This window comes from Cetorhinus maximus, chromosome 1 (genome assembly GCF_964194155.1).
Source record: "Cetorhinus maximus chromosome 1, sCetMax3.hap1.1, whole genome shotgun sequence".
Lineage (NCBI taxonomy): Eukaryota > Metazoa > Chordata > Chondrichthyes > Lamniformes > Cetorhinidae > Cetorhinus > Cetorhinus maximus.
In genome coordinates this window covers 71,395,266-71,417,656 of record NC_135879.1, presented here as the reverse complement: position 1 = coordinate 71,417,656, position 22,391 = coordinate 71,395,266, and the positions used below count along the sequence as shown (strand labels likewise).

The 22,391-nt window shown below is 42.3% G+C and overlaps 1 protein-coding gene across 2 annotated transcripts in view; it reads right to left on the bottom strand.

The window, feature by feature from the left end:
• Positions 1–22,391, bottom strand: part of tll1 (tolloid-like 1) — a 441,724-nt gene that overhangs the window by 269,909 nt on the left and 149,424 nt on the right. For both annotated transcript variants that reach the window (XM_078542318.1, XM_078542328.1), the window contains exon 3: positions 1,579–1,689. In XM_078542318.1, coding sequence (XP_078398444.1) covers positions 1,579–1,689 — 111 coding nt within the window. The remainder of the gene's footprint in view (positions 1–1,578; positions 1,690–22,391) is intronic.

The following is a 22,391-nucleotide window of genomic DNA, read 5'->3' as shown; positions in this document are numbered from 1 at the left end:
CCGATGGCACTCCACCGTCATCAGCCTGCACTCATCCGGTTCTATTCTCATCTATCCAGTCATAGAATCACCTGCAAAGACTACTTTTCCTGCTCCTGTACTGTTAATTCTGGTGGTCCCCCAAGGATTTTCCCTTGGCCCCCTCCTAATTTTCATCCACATGTTGCTCCTCTGCAACATCATCTGAAAACACAGCGTTACTTATGTACATGTACACTGACAACACTCAGTTCTACCACACCACCATTTCTCTCAACTCCTGCATTGTCTCCAAATTATCAGACTGCTTATCTGACATCCAGCACTGGTTGAGCAGAAAATTCCTTCGACATTTTGTTAAATCTTTTGTTCGTTGTGGCTGTCGCTAGCAAGGCCAGCATTTTTTGACAATCCCTAATTGCTCTTCAGCTAAGTGGCTTGTAAGGCAATTTCAGAGAGTACTTAAGAGTCAACCACATTGCTGTGTCTGAAGTCGCATGTAGGTTGGACCAGGTAAGGATGGCATATTTCCTTCCCTAAAGGACATTAGTGAACTAAATGGGTTTTTAACATCAATCAATGATAGTTTCATGGTCACCATTACTGGGAGTAACCTTCAATTCCAGATTTTAGTAACTGAATTTAAATTCCACCAGCTGCTGTGGTGAAATTTGTACCCCTGTCCCCAGAGCATTAGCCTGGGTCTCTGGATTAAAACTTAATATTGGAAAGACTGAAGCCCTCATCTTTGGTCACTGCTACAAACTCCATTCCCTAACAACTGACTCCATCCCTCTTGCTGCCAGACAGTTTGCAACCTTGGTATTATATTTAACCGCAAAATTAGTTTCCAATTACATATCTGCACATTTAGTAAGACCACCCCCTGCGAGCAGATTGGCTGTCAGCCCCTTGTCCCGCCTGCCTTCAATATGAACACATTCAGGATGGAGTTAAGTTGGGGTCTAGTTTGAGATTTTAAAACATTTTTACATCTCACCCGACCCCAACTCCCCATTGTTTTTGGGGGTTAAAGTTACCCCCACTCCCACCCAGGGTATCAACAAATTTTTTTGAGCTTGGAATATATATTATGGCCAAGCCCAATCATGTCTTCTACTTATGATTACACATGCCTACCTCCAGGTGGCTACCAGGATACCAGGCCCAGAGTTCAGTGAATTACATTGACCCAGACCTGCTAGCACCACTTAAAGCATCCCTGCTTCTACCTCAACTGAGGTCAGCCAACTCAGCGCAATGTGACTTTTGTGGTCTGTAAGCCTAAGCTACTAAGTAAATCATTGAGCAAGTAGCGCACGAATTCTTATACACTGCATTTACACACATATGCAATAACATAAAAGGAAATAATTTTCAGGCACATTATTTTAAAAAGCAGTTCTGAGCAACTTTTTTTAGTATTTTGTATATACTACAGAGCTACGTATTGCATTAAATCGCAGGCAACAATAACATAATTTTCCGGCGAGTTACATTGTCACCAGTACAAACTCAGAAAATGTAGGCTTAGTTCCTTCATTCACTTACAGTTTCTTTTGAAAATTGTATTTGCAACATGCATGCAACATAGGTTACCTGTTGTGTGTCCAATTCTGTCTAACATGTGTCTTGATAAATCAATTGTCCGATCAATCTGAAACAGTTGCAAGTCTTCTTCATCTAAGGCAATATCTCCCCAAAATGCAGCTTAAAAACAAAAAGACAACATTACTTCAGATAAGTGAACAAAGCTGTGTCTAGCTGGAAGGATATTAGCCTAAGAGAAAAAGGAAGTAAGTGGAGGTTAATATATTTACTCCTGATCAGTGTTTCCAATGCCTTACACGGTTATTTCCTTCCACCCGACTCCAATTTTTCTCTCTCCTGTTTTAATGGTATTGGGCCACACATGGATAAGATTCCTTGAGCAGTAATGCAGGCAGTCAGATCCCTTTGTGTATGAGCCTGTCAAGTGGGCTATTCAACTATGGAAGGCATGAGGCTAGCCTGATCCTGTCGTCAACCAAAATCCACACAAGTCCATTTTCACTAGGTGTCCCTGGGTACTAATCAATAGCAGGCAGTAATTGATTTAGTCCATTAGAGGAATATACTTTTGTCTGACCAATACTTGTAAGCTTATTTTAAAAATATCATTCCCTTGCTACTGGCTGCAGCCTGTTTATCTCACATGTATTGACACATGACAAGTTCTGAGAATCTTCCTGTCTCATCCAATTAGTATCTACAGTAATTATAATTGGACTATTAGCATCTACAGTAATTATAATTGGACCATGGGCATCTACAGTAACTATAAGTAGACAAGCTGGGATACCTGTCCTATGTCTGGGAAATAAAAGGGATGAAAGTTCAAAATAAGATTTAAAAAGTAAGATAAAGATAATGGGCAGAATTTTGCCCTTGGTGGGCGAGTGGGCCATTTTGAGTGGGCGGGCCAATTAAGGCCCGCCCAGCGGCCTGCCCAACAGGAAGCGCGGCAAAGTGCTGTCTCAGGGAGTTTACTGACATGTAAGTTAAAAAAATAGAGAAATATTAAAATTATTAACATGTCCCCCTCATGTGACAATGTTAATAAGAAACACATAAAGTTTATTAAATTTTAAAAAAACGAACATGAAACTTCATCCCGCCAGTGGATGAAGTTTCATGAATAATCTGGAGCCCGCTGGGGCTCCTGGCCTGCCCGCCAGCCTTAAGCTTGGACGGGAAGGGTCTTTAACAAGGTTAATTAGCCTGTCAATGGCCTTAATTGGCCATTGACAGGTCGGCAGGCGGACAGCTGATTTCACTGTCCGCCCGCCTTCCTGAAGATTTAAATGGACCGGCATGACGTCGGAGGTTCCTCCCGACGTCATCCCGCATCATTTTCCCTCGCCAAGCGGGCCCCGCCCCCAAATCGCCGAGGGGAAAATCCTTCTGAATGCTTTTATGAAGTAACAAGTTGAGATATTCACCCTTCGGGTATATGGACTGAATGAGATAGGTATTAAAGCTGAAAATCAGACCACAGAAATGTTTCTATGAAGTAATTTATTTGAAGTATTTTTTATCTCCAACAGATTTCACACAACTATTTTTGTTAACAATTTTAATGCCACAAATATGAAACATAAACACCTAAATTCACACAAAATTATTAAACTCAAAAACATTATCTGATGAAAAAATTTCCTTTCACAATGAATTTACTTTCATTTGCTTCATTTTACTTTACTTGGTCTGACTCTACTTCAATTAGATTTACAATTTTTACTATTGCTTACCTTCTGGCACTCTCTGTCAACTTCTTGCCTTCTAACTCTAGCCTCTTCATCTTCACTTTCTCCAATTGCTGCCTGTTGCTTTCTGTCAACTTTTGCCTTTTTGCTCTAGCCTCTGTCTTCCCTGTCTCGGCATGCCACCTGCCACTTTCCCTTACCGAGGAATAATATGTAATATCTCAGAACATATATTTCATTTGTTTCATGGAAGTTGTGGGGAAAAAAATGAAATATGAAAGTCATGAATTTATGACATAAATTCATCACATTCTTTCTTGGTAGAGGCACAAAGAGGTGTACAGAGGAAATTCGAGAGCTCAGTGCCTAAGGCTACTGAATGGTGGAGCGATTAAGGTCAGGGATTCCAAAAGGTCCAGAATTAGATGAGTGCAAATATCTCAGAGGGTTGTGGGGCTGAGGGAGATGACAGAACGGGGGAGGGACCAAGGTATGCGGGATTTGAAAACAAGGATAAGAATTTTAAAATCGAGGCCTTGTTTGACCGGGAACCAATGTATGTCAGTGAGCACAGGGGTGATAGGTGAACAGAACTTGTTGAAAGTTAGTGGACTGGCTGCAGAATTTTAGATGACCTTTAGTTTATGAAAAGTAGACTGCTCGAGACCAGCCAGGAGTGTGTTGGAATAGTCAAGTCTGGAGGTAACAAATGTCTTACAGCCAGTTGGTGAAGTAGGAGTCCAGAAGAGAACCTTTACTCAGTTTTAGATTTATTCACAGAGTGAAACATTACAAGTGTATAGCTCCTAACTCAACTCCCACTCCAGTGTCACTAAACGGTTCTTTATATTCACTTTTGAATAAGTGGCTCTTTATATGTGCTCAAGTAATCACTCAATGTCCTCCACCTGCACATGCTTAACCTTAATTTATCTAAATAACAGATTATCTTCTGCTTCTTTAAATAAAACAACAATTAATATGCACAACAATATTTCAAAACAAATCAAAGAAGAAAAAAATAATTTACCATATTCTGTACAAAGCATCATATTACCAAATGCCCTTCTTCTGGGACCCCAAAGAATTTCTTAGTACAAGCACATCTTTTCGTGAAACAATTAAATAACTGGTGACTTGCATTAAGCTCTTGGAGGTTTCCTTTCTCTCCAATATTTGCTTCAAGCTAGCAAGGTCAATTTTTAATCTTTTTTCATTTACACTTTTTGTAGAGTGTACATTTTCCTATAAGGAACAATTATCTACATAACATTCAATGGGCAAACTATTTTCAGTATACCCCTTGCATATAATTTCCCCTAAAATATTTGACAAATAGAATCCCATATCCATTGCTTCCACAAGTGCCAATATTTCTGCAGCTAAAATACTTTTAACAACCCATTTTATTTTCCTGGCTTTCCAGCATCAAGGACAATATATCCCATTTTCACCCATCAAAAATATTATGAAACCAGCCGTACCTGAATGCCCATTAGGAAGATAATCACGAGAAGCACCACTAAAAGTTACTAACTTCATGTTCTTTGGGCCACCCAAGGATGGAAACGTAAGTACACATTTCTTCAGATTTGCATTTTTTAATATTTTATTTACTCTCAAAATATCCTAAACTTTAGGGTGTTTCAACATAATACTTAGTTCCAACAAATCAAAACTAGTGTATGGTCTTATCTGAAAGCATAACCAATTCAACTGACCAATCAAGCTATGCAACTGCTCTGTTTCTTCTTCAGATGTTGCATCATCTTTCTGTGATGACCTAACATGATGAACCGGGATAGGAGTAACACTCTAAATAAGGTTGCTGATTCAAAGTTTGTCCAGACTTATTCTGCTTAATTTCTAAACCAACCTATTTAAAAGCTTCTGAAGCCACACTTCCAACCTTAAATTCCACTTTAGTCTTATTCAGAACACATTTCTCAAATTCCACAGTACCACCCCATAAGAAATCATCAACATGCATCATAAAGATATCTAAAAGTTTCCCTTTTTGATACCAATAAACATTGCAGGATCTGCTTTTAGTTGAACACTGCCGACTTGCAGCAAAAAAATCTCACCAAAAAATACCACTCCCTCAAAGCGTCATTCAGGCCATAAATGAATCTGTTTAGTTTCCATTGTTTCCCTTCTGCGTTGCTTGCCTCTTTAGGCTGGTTCAGAAGCACTTCTCTCTGAAATTTATCACCCTGCAGGAATCTGCCTTTTATTTTGGCTAATCTATACTCCTACAAATATGTGGCCAAAGAGCAGAAAAGACTTTCAGGATTTCTTTTCCTGCTGTAGGAGAGTCCGCTCTAACATCTGTCTCACTTTAAAACCCCAAGCAGCAAGCCTCGCTCTAGCTTTATAAGTCCCATCTCCAAGGAACTTTTTCCATACAAATCCATATATACAAACGCATCAACCTTGACTGATCCCTCTCTGGTGCTTCAGAATAAACTCCAAATTCCTTCCAAGTATCCAATCCCTTTTGTTTTGCTGCATGAGTTTATCTTCAAGTTTATTGGCAGCCACCAAAACTTCACAGGCATGAGGACTTTTGCTTCTAGTTCTGTTTTGAGACTGCTCTGTAACACTCATTTAATTGTGCAATCTATTAAAAATCCTTGCATTTGGAAGGCTTTCAGAACTACTACTAGAAGATCTTTCCCATGCATGATCAGGGGCTCTTTCACCAGAATGTGATGTTACAATCTCCGTGGTGACCGAAAGCATTTCAAAAGAAATTTAAACTTCCTGTTAATAGCTGAAAAAATGACGGGGCAAAATTTCACATTTTAAAACTTTTACTGTGATAAATGACTAAAAAAAAACACTAAAAAAATGATTACTTTTCTTTTTGTAGGCAACTTAATACATTGACCACAGAAAGTGACATTCCCCTTAAATATTTATCACTGATTGCGCTCTCCACAGAATTATGGTTCTTTTAGCAAAGAGCCCACAGTTTTTCCCAGCTTCTAATGGATTCCCATATCACCGCTTCACTGAACAGTAACTTCGAATGACTCCAGGTGCTTTCCTCAGACTTTGGGAGAGTTTCTTAAATCCATCACCAGCAGTAAAGTCTGTTCTAATTATTCTTCTGGCCTCTGGCCATGCCAGAACAAATTTCCTGGAATCTGTAGAAGGCTGCAGACTTTCCCTCTTTGACTAGAGACCACCTCTTCCCTCACCCAGCTGTGGTAGCCCAGAATGTCAAGCAGCCTTTTTTGTCTGCTAACCACACGGAATTTCTATTATCTGTTTGTGACATTCATTAATTTGTAGGGAAGCCCATAACCTAATCCCAAAATGGCTTCCTCTGCCTTCTTCTCCATGACAACAAAAAGGAAATTCAGCCTTGTATCTAGGTAGAAATGCTAATTAGCTATCCTCGACATCACCTCAGACTTAGAAGTAAATGGATAATTTACAGCACAACTGTTTACAACCTGATAACTACAACACCTTTCTGGGACTTTGGGAGATGCAGGGGACAGAATTTTTCCGTTAGCGTGCAGGGGGTGGGACCCGCATGTCGATGCATAATATGATGCGTGGTGATGTCAGCCGTGTATCCCAATGTCATTGCACGCCATCGCAATATTTCGGTGGGCGGGCATGCGATGATGTCCGTTGTGCGAACGCCATTAATTAACAGGCCACTTAAGGCTCTTGAGGCTCCAATTGACCTGGATTTTAAGGCGCCCATGCAATTTTTGGCTCATCACATGGGCGCGATGGGCAGGCGGGTATTAGAAATTTGCATGAAGCTCATCCACAGGTGGGAGAAAAGGGGTCAGTGGGTTCGTGAATCCAGACATTTAAAAGTTACTGCTCAGAAGTTAGTGAAATTTGCCTGTGTGAGGTGGAAAAGTTGCAAACGCATAGCAACTGCTTGGGCTGGACTCATAACCTTCAGGTCAGCACTGAGCAATGAGGATTTGTTTTGGGGCCTATAGGTTTCAGGAAGCCTCCCTGAGCCTGAGAATGGGAGATGATTTCTCCCCTGGAGGAACCTCATCTGAGGAGGAAGGGAGGGCTAGAAGGAGGAGGAGGCCTGGAGTGCACATTCAGCCTGCAGGGGAGCCACCTTTGGGAGGACAGGCGCAGGCACAAGGGGTGCAGGGCCAAGAGGTAGTCCAAGGCACAAGGGGCCGCAGAAGAAGGCACTATCCTGCTGCAAGGGTATTCAGAAGGTGAAGCAGCTACCTCAATATGTCTGAGGTGCAATGCTGAAGGAGGCTCTGTCTGTCAAGGGAGACAATCAACAGTATCTGTCAGGTGATTGGTCCAGAGATCTCAGCTAACTGTGTGGGTGGACACCCCATGCCCGTGGTGCTGAAGGTCACAGCTGCCCTCAACTTCTATGCCTCCTGCTCTTTCCAGGGATCGGTGGGTGATCTTTGCAGTGTCTCGCAATCAGATGTTGACACTTGTGTCAAGCAGGTTACAAACGCTCTGTTCAGGTGTGCATTGACCTTCATCCACTACCGCTAAGACGAGGCAAGTCAGATAGAGCGAGCCAGAGGATTCACGGCCATTGCTGGCTTCCCCCACATCCAGGGTGCTATAGACTGCACACATGTGGCCATCAAGGCACCAGCAGGTGAGCTCGGTGCCTTCGTCAACAGGAAGGGCTTCCACTCCATGAATGTGCAGATAGTGTGTGACCACAGGATGCTGATTCTGAGATAATTATAAAGAAAGGGAAGATATACTTATCCGATTGCTGCAGTTTGGCAGAATTGATCCCTTTGAACCAGCGATAGATGACTTGTCTCAACATCTTGCATTCTACCTTCAAACCAATGAAATCACTGGGGAGGAAAAGAGGCAAGCGATTCTCTTCAGTATTTGTGGGAGCAAGACTTTAATTTGAAGCTTGATGGCCTCCAGTGCCCCAATTTCGAAGACCTTCAGTGAATTAGTAGACCTCGTTAAGGGACATTTTCAACCCAAGTCCTCAGTCACAATGCAGGGTTTCAAATTCGATTCACGGAATACAGCCCCGGGGGAGACCATTGCTACCTATGTGGTGAAATTAAAACAACTAACGGAATATTGTGATTTCAGTGCAACCCTGAATGATATGCTCAGGGATCATTTCATCTGTGGCGTGCAAGAGGATACTACTCAGCTAAGATTGCTGGCTGAGGTGAATCTTGATTTTAAGAAAGCGTTAGAAATAGCGCTTGCGATGGAAAGCACTGTGAGGGATACGCGAGCGATTCAAGGTGCGCAAAATGACACCATTTTCCTAGTTGGGCGATGACAATCAGCCAAAAGTGGTGTGAAAAGCCGGGACTCTGCCATTTCGGGGAGGCTGTGGCATAATGGTATTATCGTCAACTAGTATTTCAGAGACCCAGGGCAATACACTGGGTACCCGGGTTCAAATCCCACCACGGCAGATGGTGAAATTTGAATCCAATTTAAAAAGCCTGATGACAACCATGAAACCATTGCTGATTGTTTTAAAAACCCATCTGGTTCACTGATGTCCTTTGGGTAAGGAAATCTGGCCTACATGTGACTCCAGACCCACAGCAATGTGGTTGACTCTTAAAAAAAAATGCCCTCTGAACAAGGGCAATTAGGGATGGGCAATAAATGCTGGCCTAGACAGCGACGCCCACACCCCATGAATGAAAAAAATGTTGGACCCCGCTAACTGAAAGTTTATAGGAAACAGCATAGCAGCAATATCGAAAACTAATTTTTATCGACATGGAAACAATCATACTCCTAATAATTGGCAATTTAAAAAGGAGGAGTCCTACTTTTGTCACAAAAGAGGACACATATTGAAATATTACAAAGTGAGATTAAAAAAAGGTTCCAGGCAAGAAACGAAGCCCAATCAAATATATAGAGTGGAAGAGCCAGAAACGACCAGTTCTGACATTTGTCCCTTTTTCAACATGAAAGTTGGGAAGACAGAGCCAATTACTATCACATTGCAAGTGAATGGTAAAACCTTAAAAATGGTAGTAAACATAGGTGCTTCTACCACTTAGTTGGGGAACACATTTTCAGATACTTAAATAAGGGTGCTCAACAGTTAAATTTGGAACAAACTTCTACCATGTTGAAAATGTACAGAAGCGAAGAAATCCAGGCAAAAGGTATCACCAGAGTAGACACCAAACAGCACAACCACCACTGATGGTGGTAGAAGATGACGGACCAAGCCTTCTAGGTTGTGATTGGTTGAAAGAGGTTAAATTAAATTGGTCCGAAATCTTCCAGTTGTGAGCAGGACTGCCAGAGCTGCTAAAAAGAATGACACCATCTTCAAGGATGAACTGGGAAAAATCCAAGGTCTACAGGCCAAGATTCACGTGGGTCCAGAAACAACTCATCGCTTCTTGAAAGCAAGACCAGTACCATACACCCTGAGATAGAAGCTTGACACTGAACTGAACCAGCTAGAGAGGCTGGGTGTCATAAAAGCAGTTCAGTTCTCAGAGTGGGCAGCACCTATAGTCCCTGTCCTAAAACCTGATCAGAGCGTCCAGATCTGTGGGGACTAATGGTCAACAAAGCAGCCAAACTGGTGAAATTTACTTACGCCCCCTCCCAAACCCAGTTCCACCTGCAAACCCTCTGGCAAGGGACCGTAACATTCTGCCCATAAGATACTGAGGGATCTTGACAGGGTGTTTCCCCTCATGGAGGAATCTAAAATGAGGGGGCACTGTTTCAGAATAAGGAATCTCCTATAAGATGGAGATGAGTAAGAATTTCTTCTCTTAGAGGGTCATTCATCTTTGGAATTCTCTTCCCCAGGGAGCAATGAAGATTGGGTCATTGAATATATTTATGGGCAAGTTAGACAATCTATTGATCTCCAAGGGGGTCAAGGATTCAGGGGGCATGCAGGAAAGTGAAGTTAAGGCCACAATCATATCAGCCATAATCTAATTGAATGGCAGAGCGGGCTCAAAGGGCCAGGTGGCCTACTCCTGCTCCTATTTCTCATGAAAACCAGTGTGGTTGACAAGGGACATGCAGGTCAGATTGAAATAGAAGGGGCATGCTTGAAGAATTAAACTCACAGGAAAACAGGGAATTGAAGGAGGTAGAAACAACCATAAGAGTAGCCAAGTGGTCAAGAAAAAGATGATGTGCAAGTTTGGCAGAAATAGTAAAACCATTGTCAGCTTTGTCAGAAGGCTATTAAGGACCTTATATGGTCATCAAAGGACACTGTAGGGCAGATTCAAGTTGATTTTCTCTGCTGGTGTGCAGCAGATGAGTAACTCATAGCCAAAAATAATTCAACTTATGAACAAACTATTGGGCAGATATGAAAATGAAATACAAATAATATGCTGAAATATGTTTAACTATTGTAAACATACAAATATATATTCCTAAAAATTTTGGTTGTAACTGTTGTTATGCCTTCTACCATTCATAACGTCTCCTACCCATTGAACAACATCACAGCTGGACCTGCTCTTATCATTCATTCCCACCAGCAGCTCTTTGCTTGATATACTAAAATCTCCTGAACTGGAACTTGTATGAAAATGTGTAGGCCCAAATAACAAATTAAAGTTTCACAGTTGGAGCTAGTGAAAATGTTTACTTCCATGACTAAAGTTCAAAAGAAAAACGCAATCATCAACAAAGTCAGCACTATATTTAACTGTAAAATTTATGCACTACAAATGTTAATACTGAAAGCAATTTCAGAGTGCAATTCCATTAGATGTAATTTTTGGGGAGAAACAGAGTGATAGCATGTAAAAATACATGGACTGTAATTAACGGATTTTGGCACATCTTTTTTTAGAAAGACCCCCTAAAGCAAATTCAAATTACGAAGGGAATTATTTTCTAAAAATTGGGTGTGTTTAAGATCCTAAAACAAGGCTGGATCTTGCAGAAAGGTGAAATTGGTTTTCAATGGGCCTTAAGTAAAATTAAAACTCACTTTACAGCCTCTAGGTATTGGAAAATGATACTGTTGAGTCCAATAAACAAAATTGCTTCCTGATTTCAGCTTGCATGAGCCTTAGCTCTACCTCTTAGCATCTCCAATCAGTGGGTAGGCAGCAATCAATAAAATAATCTTGTATAAGCGATGCTTGTAGCTGGCACAGAAAGTACATGCAACCAAATGCAGTCAGTAGTTCACAAAATTTTATTATTTATATAGTTTGTATGAATTATCACAATAATGGTGCTGAAAATTTTCAAGTGCCAGGGTATATAAGTTTGTAACTGTATCTAATTCAGGCGAAAGTTCAGTAACTGCCCAACACCACCACCAGCTGATTTCATTCCTTCCAAACAGGAAGAGGAAAACCAAAAACAGGGTTGCCCCTTCTGATTGCCAGTCAGTAAGCTCCGCTAAATTTTAAGTGTAAGGGTGGGTATATCTGGTAAGGACAGGATTGAGGTTGGTGATGCCCTCCATGTTCAATTAGCCTGCCACTACTTCTGATCTCAGATATGAAGAATGCATACTTGAATGAAGTACCAGTGCGCTACTGGCAACTGGAGAATCCTACCCCAGCAAAAGTGAATGCCTTAAGAAGAGAAAGACCCATTGAGCCTGATCTGCCATTAAGTGAGATCAGGATCAATCTGAGGCCTAATTCCATGTACCTTGCTTTGTCCCATATTCATTCAATACCTTTGGGTAACAAAAATCTATCAATCACAAATTTAAAATGCACAACTGGCATATTAATGCAGTTTGCAGAAGAGAGAGTTCCACCCTTTGCTAATTTTACTCCTGAAAGGGCTGGCTTTAATCTTTAGACAGGAAAATCTACGAAGAGAAAAATAAAATCTGTCTACTGCTCCAGGTCCAAGGTCACACCAATGCTTGTGAGCAGGATTAAGTGTTTCACAATGCATGTCATGACAGTGTAATGTATTTTACTTTGAGTACTTTACTGACTATAGGTGTTATACTAGAGCCAGTATATAAATGGTAGTGTATCAAACTACCTACTCGGTGATGATCACTCAAAGTAAGTAACCAGATCAGAATGCGGTTTAGCGCCAACATTTAGATTTTCATTCCAAATTAGTTGTTTCAATGTTTGCATAAAATTGAAATGAGTCTCAACTCCAAACTTTAGAGGCACCTCTCTATTTGAAGATTCTTCATATGGCAGTTGATTGCTCAGGCAGCTAGCAAGCCCAAAGTGACTAAACTAACAGCTTCAAAAAAGTCTACTGCCCCCTTTCCATTATAGCCTTTGCAATTGCAAAAACATCCCCAGGATAGCAATGAAGCTAGAAATAAAAGGGGAAAAGTTTTTTCCTGCCCAACAATGTAGAAGTAAATAATGAAAATGAATAATGAGCCTTGTTCCTTGTCGCTTTATCAAAACACATTGATGCTAACCTATCATTCAAACTCAACAGATTTGCTTGAAGCCAGATGTTCAAACTACTGGACCAAAGCCAACATGGTAAGTGAGTTCAGTTATTTCTCACATCACTGTGTTAATAGTACAAGGCTGGGAAAAAGTTTAGTCAGCTGCAATGTCAGAAGGATTTCAAGCAAATTACTTTTACATTATCCGAACTGTTTATTTAAACTCTTGAAAACTACATTAGGAAGAAAGACTTGTGTTTACATAGTGCCTTTCACATTAGGATATCCCAAAGCACTTCGCAGCTAATGACGTACTTTTGAAGTGCAGTTACTGTTGTAATGTAGGAAAAGTTGAATTCATATTTTATTCTGATCCTTTGGATGTGCGACTATGCTGCTTTTTGTGATCAGCATGAAGGCAGCCTTCTGTTAGAATTTCATTAGGATGGTGAACTTAGAAATGCATAGTTCTGTTCCTGAAATGGCCCCCTACACTCCCCAGTAAACCAGGGTTGATTTTTCAACTTGATGCAAAGTGAGGGTTTCTTAGTCATGAGCTTACAGATTGTGGTGGATGCACAACTTTGGGCTGCTAGAACTGTCCTTAATCTGTCCACTTAGCCCAATGATAGTTCCATTGCATGGTGAGGGCGTCCTCACTATGATGCAAAGTTTATTGTTACACAAGGACTTTTCTTAGGCAGTCCCTCAGGATCAAGGATAACTTGCATCCATTCCAGTTCGATGGATTCTGAGGTGACTGATAAGTCCAATGTATGACCTGCAGACTCTGCCAAATGCAAATCAAACGTTGCTTGAAGGGTCAGGTAGATGAGTTTTGCGTGCTCTCTCTAGAATCTCAATTTCACCTCTGCGTGTTCCGGACAATGTCTCTTGGTCTGTTTGGTGCCTTCCCAAATGAACCTTCACCATTTTGATCGATCATAGGCCAGGGACTCCCATGAGTTGATGGGGATGTCTGACCTCTTCAAGGACTTTTTGAGAACATCCCTAAAGTGTTTCCACTGTCCTCCTGGGAGTCTCCTACTGCACCCAAGTTCAGAGTAGAGCAGTTGCTTCAGGGATCTGGTGTCAGGTATATGAAGGACATGTCCTGCCCAGTGGAGCTGATTTTGAGTGATCAGAGCCTCTACGCTGGGCATATTAGCTTAGTGGAGGACACTGCTATTGGATCGCCTTTCTTGCCACTGGATTTAGAGGATCTTGCGGAGGCATTGTTGGTTGTACTTCGCCAGTGCTTTGAGGTGCCTATTGTAGGTTGTCCAAGTTTCCAAAGCATATGGCAGCAATGGTCTTTGTGCTCCTAAGTAAACTGTAACTTTAGTCTCGGATTAGAGTTCCCAGTCCTCAGATACTCTTTTTCTCCATCAGCCGAAGGTCGAGCTGGCACATTGGAGCCTATAATGAATTTTGCCCACTATATTTGCCTTTGTCGAGAGGCGGTCCCCAAGATATGAAAAATGGCCCATGTTTTCCAGGATCTCGCCATTTATATTCATTGATGGGGTTGGCATTGTGCTATTGGAGCTGGTTCGAAGAAGGCTTTAGTTTTTCACATTTTTAATGAAAGGCCCATTTTCTCATATTCACAAGGACCACACAGCTGTCACTCCTGCCATGTTATCGTGCGCAGATGAGGTTGTGGTAGCTAGGTTGGTGGGGATCAGATCAAGTTTGTTATTGCCCCAAGTTGGTTCCTCCATCAACTGGCATAGGCTCAGTACAGCAGTACTGAGTCATTCAGCACTCAGCCAGCTTTGTCAGTCTGTCGTTCTTGGTAGTGAACACTGGACACCCCATCCAGAGTACCTTCACTTTCTTCAGTGCTTCCTCCAAATGAACATTGAAGAGTTCTGATCTGATAGGTATGCGGAGGTTATAAATGATAATTAGCAGGGAGATTTATTTAGCTTTGATGACCTAAAGTTATTTAAGCTTTCTAGAGTTCAGAGTCAATACCAAGGACTCCAAAGGCCAAGTGTGTTCGAATGTATAAGGCTATATCCCCATATCTGATAAAAAAAAAATGAGCTGCATTTATATACCAATTTTCATGACCTCAAAATGTCCCAAAGCACATTTTAGCCTTTGAAGTACCTTCAAAGAACAGTTTCTGTTGTAATGTAGGAATCACAACAGCCTATTGAGGATCAGCAAGATCCACAAACAGAATTGTGATCATGACAATATAATCTGGTTTTAGTGATGTTGCTTGAGGGATAAATGTTGACCAGGATACCAGGGAGAGCTCCTCTACTCTTCTACAAAATAATGCCATGGGATCTTTAACATCTACCTGAGACAGCAGACTTAATTTAAGGTCTCGCCTCAAAGATGGCACCTTGAAAAGGTCCATGGCTCTCTAAGCATTGCACTGGGACGTCAGCCTAAATTTTATACTCAGGTCTCTGGAGTGGGACCTCAACCCATAACCTTCTAACGCAGTTATGAATTGCTACCACTGAGCCACAGCTATGCATGATAATGGAGGAGTTTGGAATGTTAATTGAAAGATGTCATTGTGGGTCAGATCTCCTGATTTGGGCAGTGGTCCCCAGATGCTAGTAAGGATGGCTTTGCAAGTTTGACTGGGCTAAAATTGTTCAACTTTTGTCTTAATGTCTGGGTTGTTGCCAACAGGTCAGCCTGAGATTTCTTTCAGAAATGTATCCTGTAGCAACTATTTAAACAAGTGTCTTGCTAGGTCACTTCTGAGAGCACAGGAATGTCTCAACACAGACACAGGAAAATCTTAAGATATTGTAGAACTGTAGTCACATGTAAACCAGACTGGGCACATCACTTTCCTGAACTGGTTGGGTTTTTATGAGGATCATGCAGCTTTTATAGTGCTTTCCCATACATTTATTGAATTACGAACATACAAATTAAGAGCAGCAGTAGGCCAATTCTATTTCACAAATTTACCATGGCAGGATTTGAAATCCCAACCTCAGGTTTGCTTGGTCAGTGGAGTATAATCCTCAAGCAATACAATAGAGTTTTGTGTTTAGTTCATCTAGAATAAATGAAATTTTAAAAAACTTAATAATTATTTACTTCGAATGCATTCTGCTGGGGAATTCAGATTGGTGACATGTTTTTGGTTATCAGGTTCACTTTGTCCGGCGAACACTAGCTGCACCCTTGATATTAACACATTAATTGGTGCTTGAAACAATACAGGTAGAGAGACCAATTAACTGAACAAGCACTGGCCGCTTATTGGAACTAAGAACAGAGCACTAACACCATGTGTGCTTTTTCAAACACCTCCAGCTCTAGACTTACAGTTAGCAAGAAGCCCACGCTGTGTAGCGATTGGTCAATACAGTCACATGGTCAACTAACTACATTCTATTAAAGGTACATAGCACTCCACTTTACAACATCCCTCCCCCTTTACTTGAAAGTACAATTGACATGCATCAAAATATCCCAATTACTTACATGAATAACTATTTACAAGTCAAGTCTCTCAGGGGGCTTCCTAAGTCGTCACAGCTCAATGGCCTTAGCTATTTTTTCCAAGACCCCCTTCTCAGGGATCAACTATCCACCAAGATCTTTGGTGGAAGTGGGCAAGTTTGTGTTTTCGACCCTCTCAGGTCCAACAGGCCCCACCAGTACTTCCAAATCATGTGACATTTCTTCCACATCATATGCAGTGCAGACTCAAACGCAAATGATAACGGCATTCCTTCTTGTGGGACTGTCTCTCTTCTCCAGAGATGATCCACGTGTCATCTAATTATTCAACTGTTTACCAACACATCATAGGAGAGAGGTCCTGTCACAGCAATCACTTCGCCTAATAGCCAATTGGGCCCATCTCCAAAGTTCTTTGCGAGAACTGTGTCTCCCACCGTGAAATTTCTTTCATAATTATGGCCATCATGTCTAGCCTTCTGGACCTCTTGGCTTCTCTCCACCCTCCTCCCTAAATTTGGCCTGATAAGAGTTAGACGGGTGTGGAGACGTCTCTTCATTAGTAATTCAGCGTGGGCAATACTGATGGTTGTGTGTGGCATCATCCAGTATGTGAACAGGTACCATGACAATCTGCTGCTGATGGAATGCCCATCCAGCTTTTTCATCCCGGACTTAAAAGTTTGGACTGCCCGCTCAGCCAAACCATTAGAGGCAAGATGGTAAGGTGAAGTTTTGAAATGAGTTATTCCATTGAGGGTTATAAATCTGTGAAACTCCCCACTGGTAAATGCAGTCCCGTTGTCTGACATGAGCACCTCTGGTAACCTGTGTACTGCAAAACTCTGTTGTAAAGTGTCTATGGTGGCGGCAGATGTGGGTGACCGTACTTCGTAGGCATCCATCCACTTGGAGTGGGCATCTATTCGCAAAAGCAACCTTGTGCCCAAGAAGGGCCCAATGTAGTCGATATGGAGGTGCACCCTTGGCCGCCCCAGCCATTCCCAGGGGTGCAATGGAGCTAAGGGGGTAACTTTTGTACCTTCTGGCACCGAAGACAGCTTTTAACCAGGGTTTCGATGTCCGTGTTCACCTCTGGCCACCACAAGTAGATGCGTGCGGGCATCTTCATCCTATTAATGCCAAAGTGAGCACTATGTAATTTGGCCAGTAATGGCCTTCGCCCTCTCGGGCACGATAACCCTTGCTCCCCAGAGCAATATGCCGTCCTGGCAGGTGAGCTCATATCTGCGACTGAAATGGGGCTTCATGTCATCAGGCTTTGGTTCACCTGACCATCCATTCAAGACTTGCTCCCAGACGTGAGATAAAAGTGGATCTCGGCTTGTCCACTCATGGGTTTGTTTGGCCTGGACAGGGGAGGAATCCAAAAAATTTAGTACTAAGACAAGTTCCTGGGGAATTGGAACATTTGCGTTGTTATCTAGAACATAGGAGCAGGAGTAGGCCATTTGGCCCCTCAAGCCTGCTCGCCATTCAATAAGATCATGGCTGATCTGCCCCAGGCCTCAACTCCTCTTTCGTGCCAGCTCCTCACAGCCCTCAACTCTCTGATATTTCAAAAATCAATCCACCTTCTCTTTAAAAACTTTCAGTGATCTAGCCTCCATGACTCTCTGGGGTAGAGAATTTCAGACATTCACTATCCTCTGGAGAGAAAAAATTCCTTCACATCTCAGTTTTAAATGAGTATCCCCTTATTCTGTAACGATGTCCCTAGTTCCAGGCTCCCCCACCAGCAGAAACATTTTCTCAACATCTACCCTGTCAAGCCCCCTCAGAATCTTCTACATTTCAATAAGATCACCCCTCATTCTTCTAAACTCTAATGAATAAAGGTCTAACCTGTTTAGCCGCTCTTGATAAGTCAACCCCTTCATCCCAGGAATCAGCCTAGTGAGCCTCTTTTGAACTGCCTCCAATGCCAGTATATCCTTTTTGCCAGGGGGAGGCGGCTCAGCGGGTCAGCATGTGCAACCCGGCTTCCCAATTGTTGAATAAAAAAGTGTATTCATAAACAACCAATATCAGTGCCCACCTCTGGATGCGAGCAGATGCGATAGGGGGTATCGCCTTATCCTCTCCAAATAATCCCAGCAGATGCTTGTGGTCAGATATAATGTAAAAATGGTGACTATGGAGGTATTGATGGAATTTCCGGATGCCAAACACAACAGACAAGCCCTCCTTTGCAATTTGAGAACATCATCACTCTACAACACTGAGCATGTGAGATGTATAACCCATGGGTCGTTCGGAGCCATCCGCCATCCAATGTACAGCCCCTAATCCATAAGGCAATGCATCACAAGTTAAAATTAATTCTTTCTTTGGGTCAAAGTGGATCAGTAGGGCCGATGATCTTGACAATTGTTTTACCTTCAGAAACGCATCCTGGTGCAGAGCATGTCAAACCATTTATGGTTTTTCTTAAGCAATGCATATAACAGAGCCAGTACGGTTGATAGATTTGGGAAAAATCACACATAGTAGTTTATCAGGCCTAAGAAGTCCTTTAGTTTTGTAGTGTTTCTCGGTGCAGGTGCCTCACGAGTAGCCTTGACTTTTTCTTCCCCGGGAGCAGGCCCTGCGCATTGACCTTATGGCCCAAGTAAACTACCTCTTTGGCTTGGAAAAGACATTTTTCTTGTTTCAAGCGCATCTCTGTTTGTGAGAAGCATTTCAGCACCTCCTCCAAATTAACTCAGTGTTCTTTCATCCGTTTGTCCAGCGACTAAGACACCATCCACATAAACAACGACATGGGGCAGTCCTTGAAGCAGATTTTCCATGATGCTCTGGAAAATAGCACACGCCGATGAGACCCCAAAAGGTAGTCGAGTATATTGATACAATCCTCAATGTGTATTGATGGTCACAAATTCCCAAGCGCCTTCTTCCAACTCTACCTGCTGGTAGGCGTGTCTCATGTTGTGTTTTGAATATGTGATGCCCCTTGCCAATTTCGAATATAATTCGTCAATCTTCGGGGTTGGGTGTCTATCAAGTTTGGCCACTCTGTTTACAGTTAACTTATATTCACCGCATAAGCAAACACTTTGGTCTGGCTTCAGTATGGGTACTATGGGTGCCGCCCACTCGGAAAATTGCACCGGTTGCAAGATACCCAACTTTTCCAGCCTGTTTATCTTGTCCCATAGAGTGTAAGGGACTGGTCTGGCTCTGATAAATATGGGGGTTGTGTTAGGGTTTATGTGGATTTTGGATGTAGCCCACAGATCCTTCCTAGCTCGTCACTGAAAATGGAAGCGTACTTTTGTAACAATTCCTGTAAGTTTCTCAATTCTGATTTGAAAAATCTTTGTCCATCTTTTTGAGCCAGTTGCGACCAATTACAATAAGGGGTAAATTTGCAGACTGATCCCCATACTGTACCAGGACTTGATATATCCCTTTCGTTCTTATTTCTCTGCCTATATGTGATTTTAATTTAGTGTCCGATTGTTCCGAACTTAAAGGATGGACTCCTTTATTCAAGTGCCTGAACGTGTGTTCTCCTATGACAGATATTGATGTCCCAGTATCGACCTCGATCTTGATGGGTTGTTCATTGAGTCTAATGACTACCTGGATTGGCTCAGTTCTACCCACTTTCAGGTTGTAGAATGAATAGATGTCAGATTCTGCTTCCTCGAGTTCTTCAACGAGGCAGATTTCACAATTTCTACCTTTGTTTTTAAAATGCTGTCTCAGCCTATCTTGACAGTGCCGCATTATGTGACCATTGCAGTGGCAGAAAAAGCATTCGATATTTCTAAATTGTCAATCACCTGCAGGCTGCCTGGATGTATTTCTCTCATTAATGTCATGGGTTTTCACTATAGTACTGTTGTTCTTCAATGGTCTGTATGTAGTGGGCATTCCCCACCTTTCTGCGGAGTCCAACATTTTCACACCTTTTGTTACTGGCCCTACCCGCCCTAAAGATGGACGGCACATTTTGTGCATCTTTTATAGACTCCAAGCCTCTATCTGCGCTCTCCATGGCTGTTAACAATTCTAATGCCTTACTGAAGTCTCGATTAGTTTCAGGTAGCAACCGCTTTTGAATAACATCACCCCCAATTCCACATATCAATCAATCTCTCAATATCTCATTAATTGAAGTTCCAAACTCACAATATTCCGTCAATTCCTTTAAAACAGCTACATAGCCAGCGATTGTTTCTCCTGGAAGCCTGTTCCTCTAATTGAATTTAAAACACTGCATAGTGACTGAGGGCTTTAGCTTCAGATGGCTTTTACAATGTTTACTAACTTGTCAAAAGTCTTCGTATCAGGGGTATTAGGTGACATGAGGCTGCGGATCAGCCCATACGTTTTGCTCTTGCATGTGAACAAAAGAATTGCCCTCTTCTTGTCCTCCCCCACGATATCATTAGCGGTAAAGAAGGCGGCTAGGCATTCGACATAATGAGACCACCCAACAGAAATGGGGTCGAATGGTCCAAGATGCCCAAACCGCGGCATACTCGATGACTAAGGAGACTGCGCTTTCAAACAGCTTTCAAGGTAGCAGCAAATAAACATAGCTGGCTTACCAAGGCTTTTTTGATTGCTGTCAATTGATCTAGTTTATCCTCGTCATCAGTTTTATGCTTTCGGTTATCAGGTTCACTTTGTCTGGCGAACACTAGCTGAGCCATTGATACTAACACGTTAGTTGGTACTTGAAACAAATAGGCAGCGAGACCAATTAACTGAACAAACACTGGTGGTTTTTTGGAACTAAGAACAGAACACTAACATCATGCGTGCTTCTTCAATCACCTCCAGCTCTAGACTTAGTTACCCAAGAAGCCCGCGCTGTGTAGCAATTGGTCAATACAGTCACATGGTCAACTAATTACAGTCTCTTAGGAGGTACATAGCACTCAATTTTACCACAGTGACTGTGTCTTTCAAAGTATTCTTTGCATGCCAAGGTGCCCTTCTAATAATGCTGGCCCTCGGGTTCTAGAAATTTTGGGAAAGGGTCAGAGAACGTGTACACTGAGATAAGGACAGGTGTATTCAAACACTATGCAAACAACATGTATGCATCATATGCCAGTGCTTTGCAAACTCTTACTCAGTATGACCCCATTTTAGTGCCCTAGACTTTGTGTGGAGGGAGGGGGCGGGGGGGTTGTGAATTTCATCTAATTCCAGTGTATTATTTTCTTCCTACAATGCAAGAATACACTTTATATACCAGACAATCAACAATGTTTACTTTTGGAATCAAATGGCATAGCTATCCTCTTTGCAGCTTGTAGTACACTTTTTAATGTAATGTTTGGCTGTAATTAGGAAGTCTAATCCAGAATGCTTGACGCAATAACTAGAACTTTGCAACTGCTCATTTGAAACCCACACACAGCTGTTATGAGTAAGTCTTATCAACTGCACATTTTGTAAACTTAATTTGACTACAACATTAATCTTTCACAGGCTTTTTTGCAGCAGGAATCAAAGTCATGTCCATTAGACTACACCCACTGATAGAGAAAAAACACAAGGATTTAAAGGAGCCTCACAACTGAGCACCACAACAGCCATTGTTTCCTCAGAACTCACAACCCCAAAATCTCATCTGGCGACTCCACTGGGGGTCACGGCCCACAGTTTGGGAAGCCCTGTCATATGCCATGATGATGTTGTACCCTTACAACAAGTAACACAAGGGGTAGAAATTTCCCCCCCCGTCGGGAGGGTTGTGTGGGGGCAGGCGTGGACCCGATTGGCACCCCCAATCAGATCCACGCCGCCATTTTACATGGGCAGGCCAATTAAGGCCCGCCCAGAGTGGCACGCGCCCAGAATCGCTGAGCGCTCCCTGTAGGGGCGGGTGGGGGGGTTCCCCGAGTCAGGGGCATGTGCGCCAAAGAGTACAAAAATCTCCCTGAGGCACAAAGGTGCCTCAGGGAGATTAGTTTTAAGTTTAAACAGTGTAATAAAGTGTTGTAAAAATTTTTATAACATGTCCCCTCATGTGAAAATGTCACATGAGCTGGGACATGTGCATTAATTTTAATCAAAATTTTTCTGAAAATTTTAAATCATTCATGAAACCTCATCCAACCTTAAGGTTGGATGGGCAGCTTTCTCAATAGGCTTAATTAGACCTTAACAGACCTTTGACAGTTCGGCGGGCGCGCAGCCGAGTCAGCTACGCGCCCGCTGAACTGAAAATCTAAATGACGCGCAATGACATCGAGACGCATGCCCGACGTCACCCCAAGTCATTTTACGCCTCGGTGAGCGGGCCCCAGTAGTGGAGGGAGCATAAATAAAGAGACTGGAAAGCTTAAGCAACTAATTGCAAGCCAAGGTGC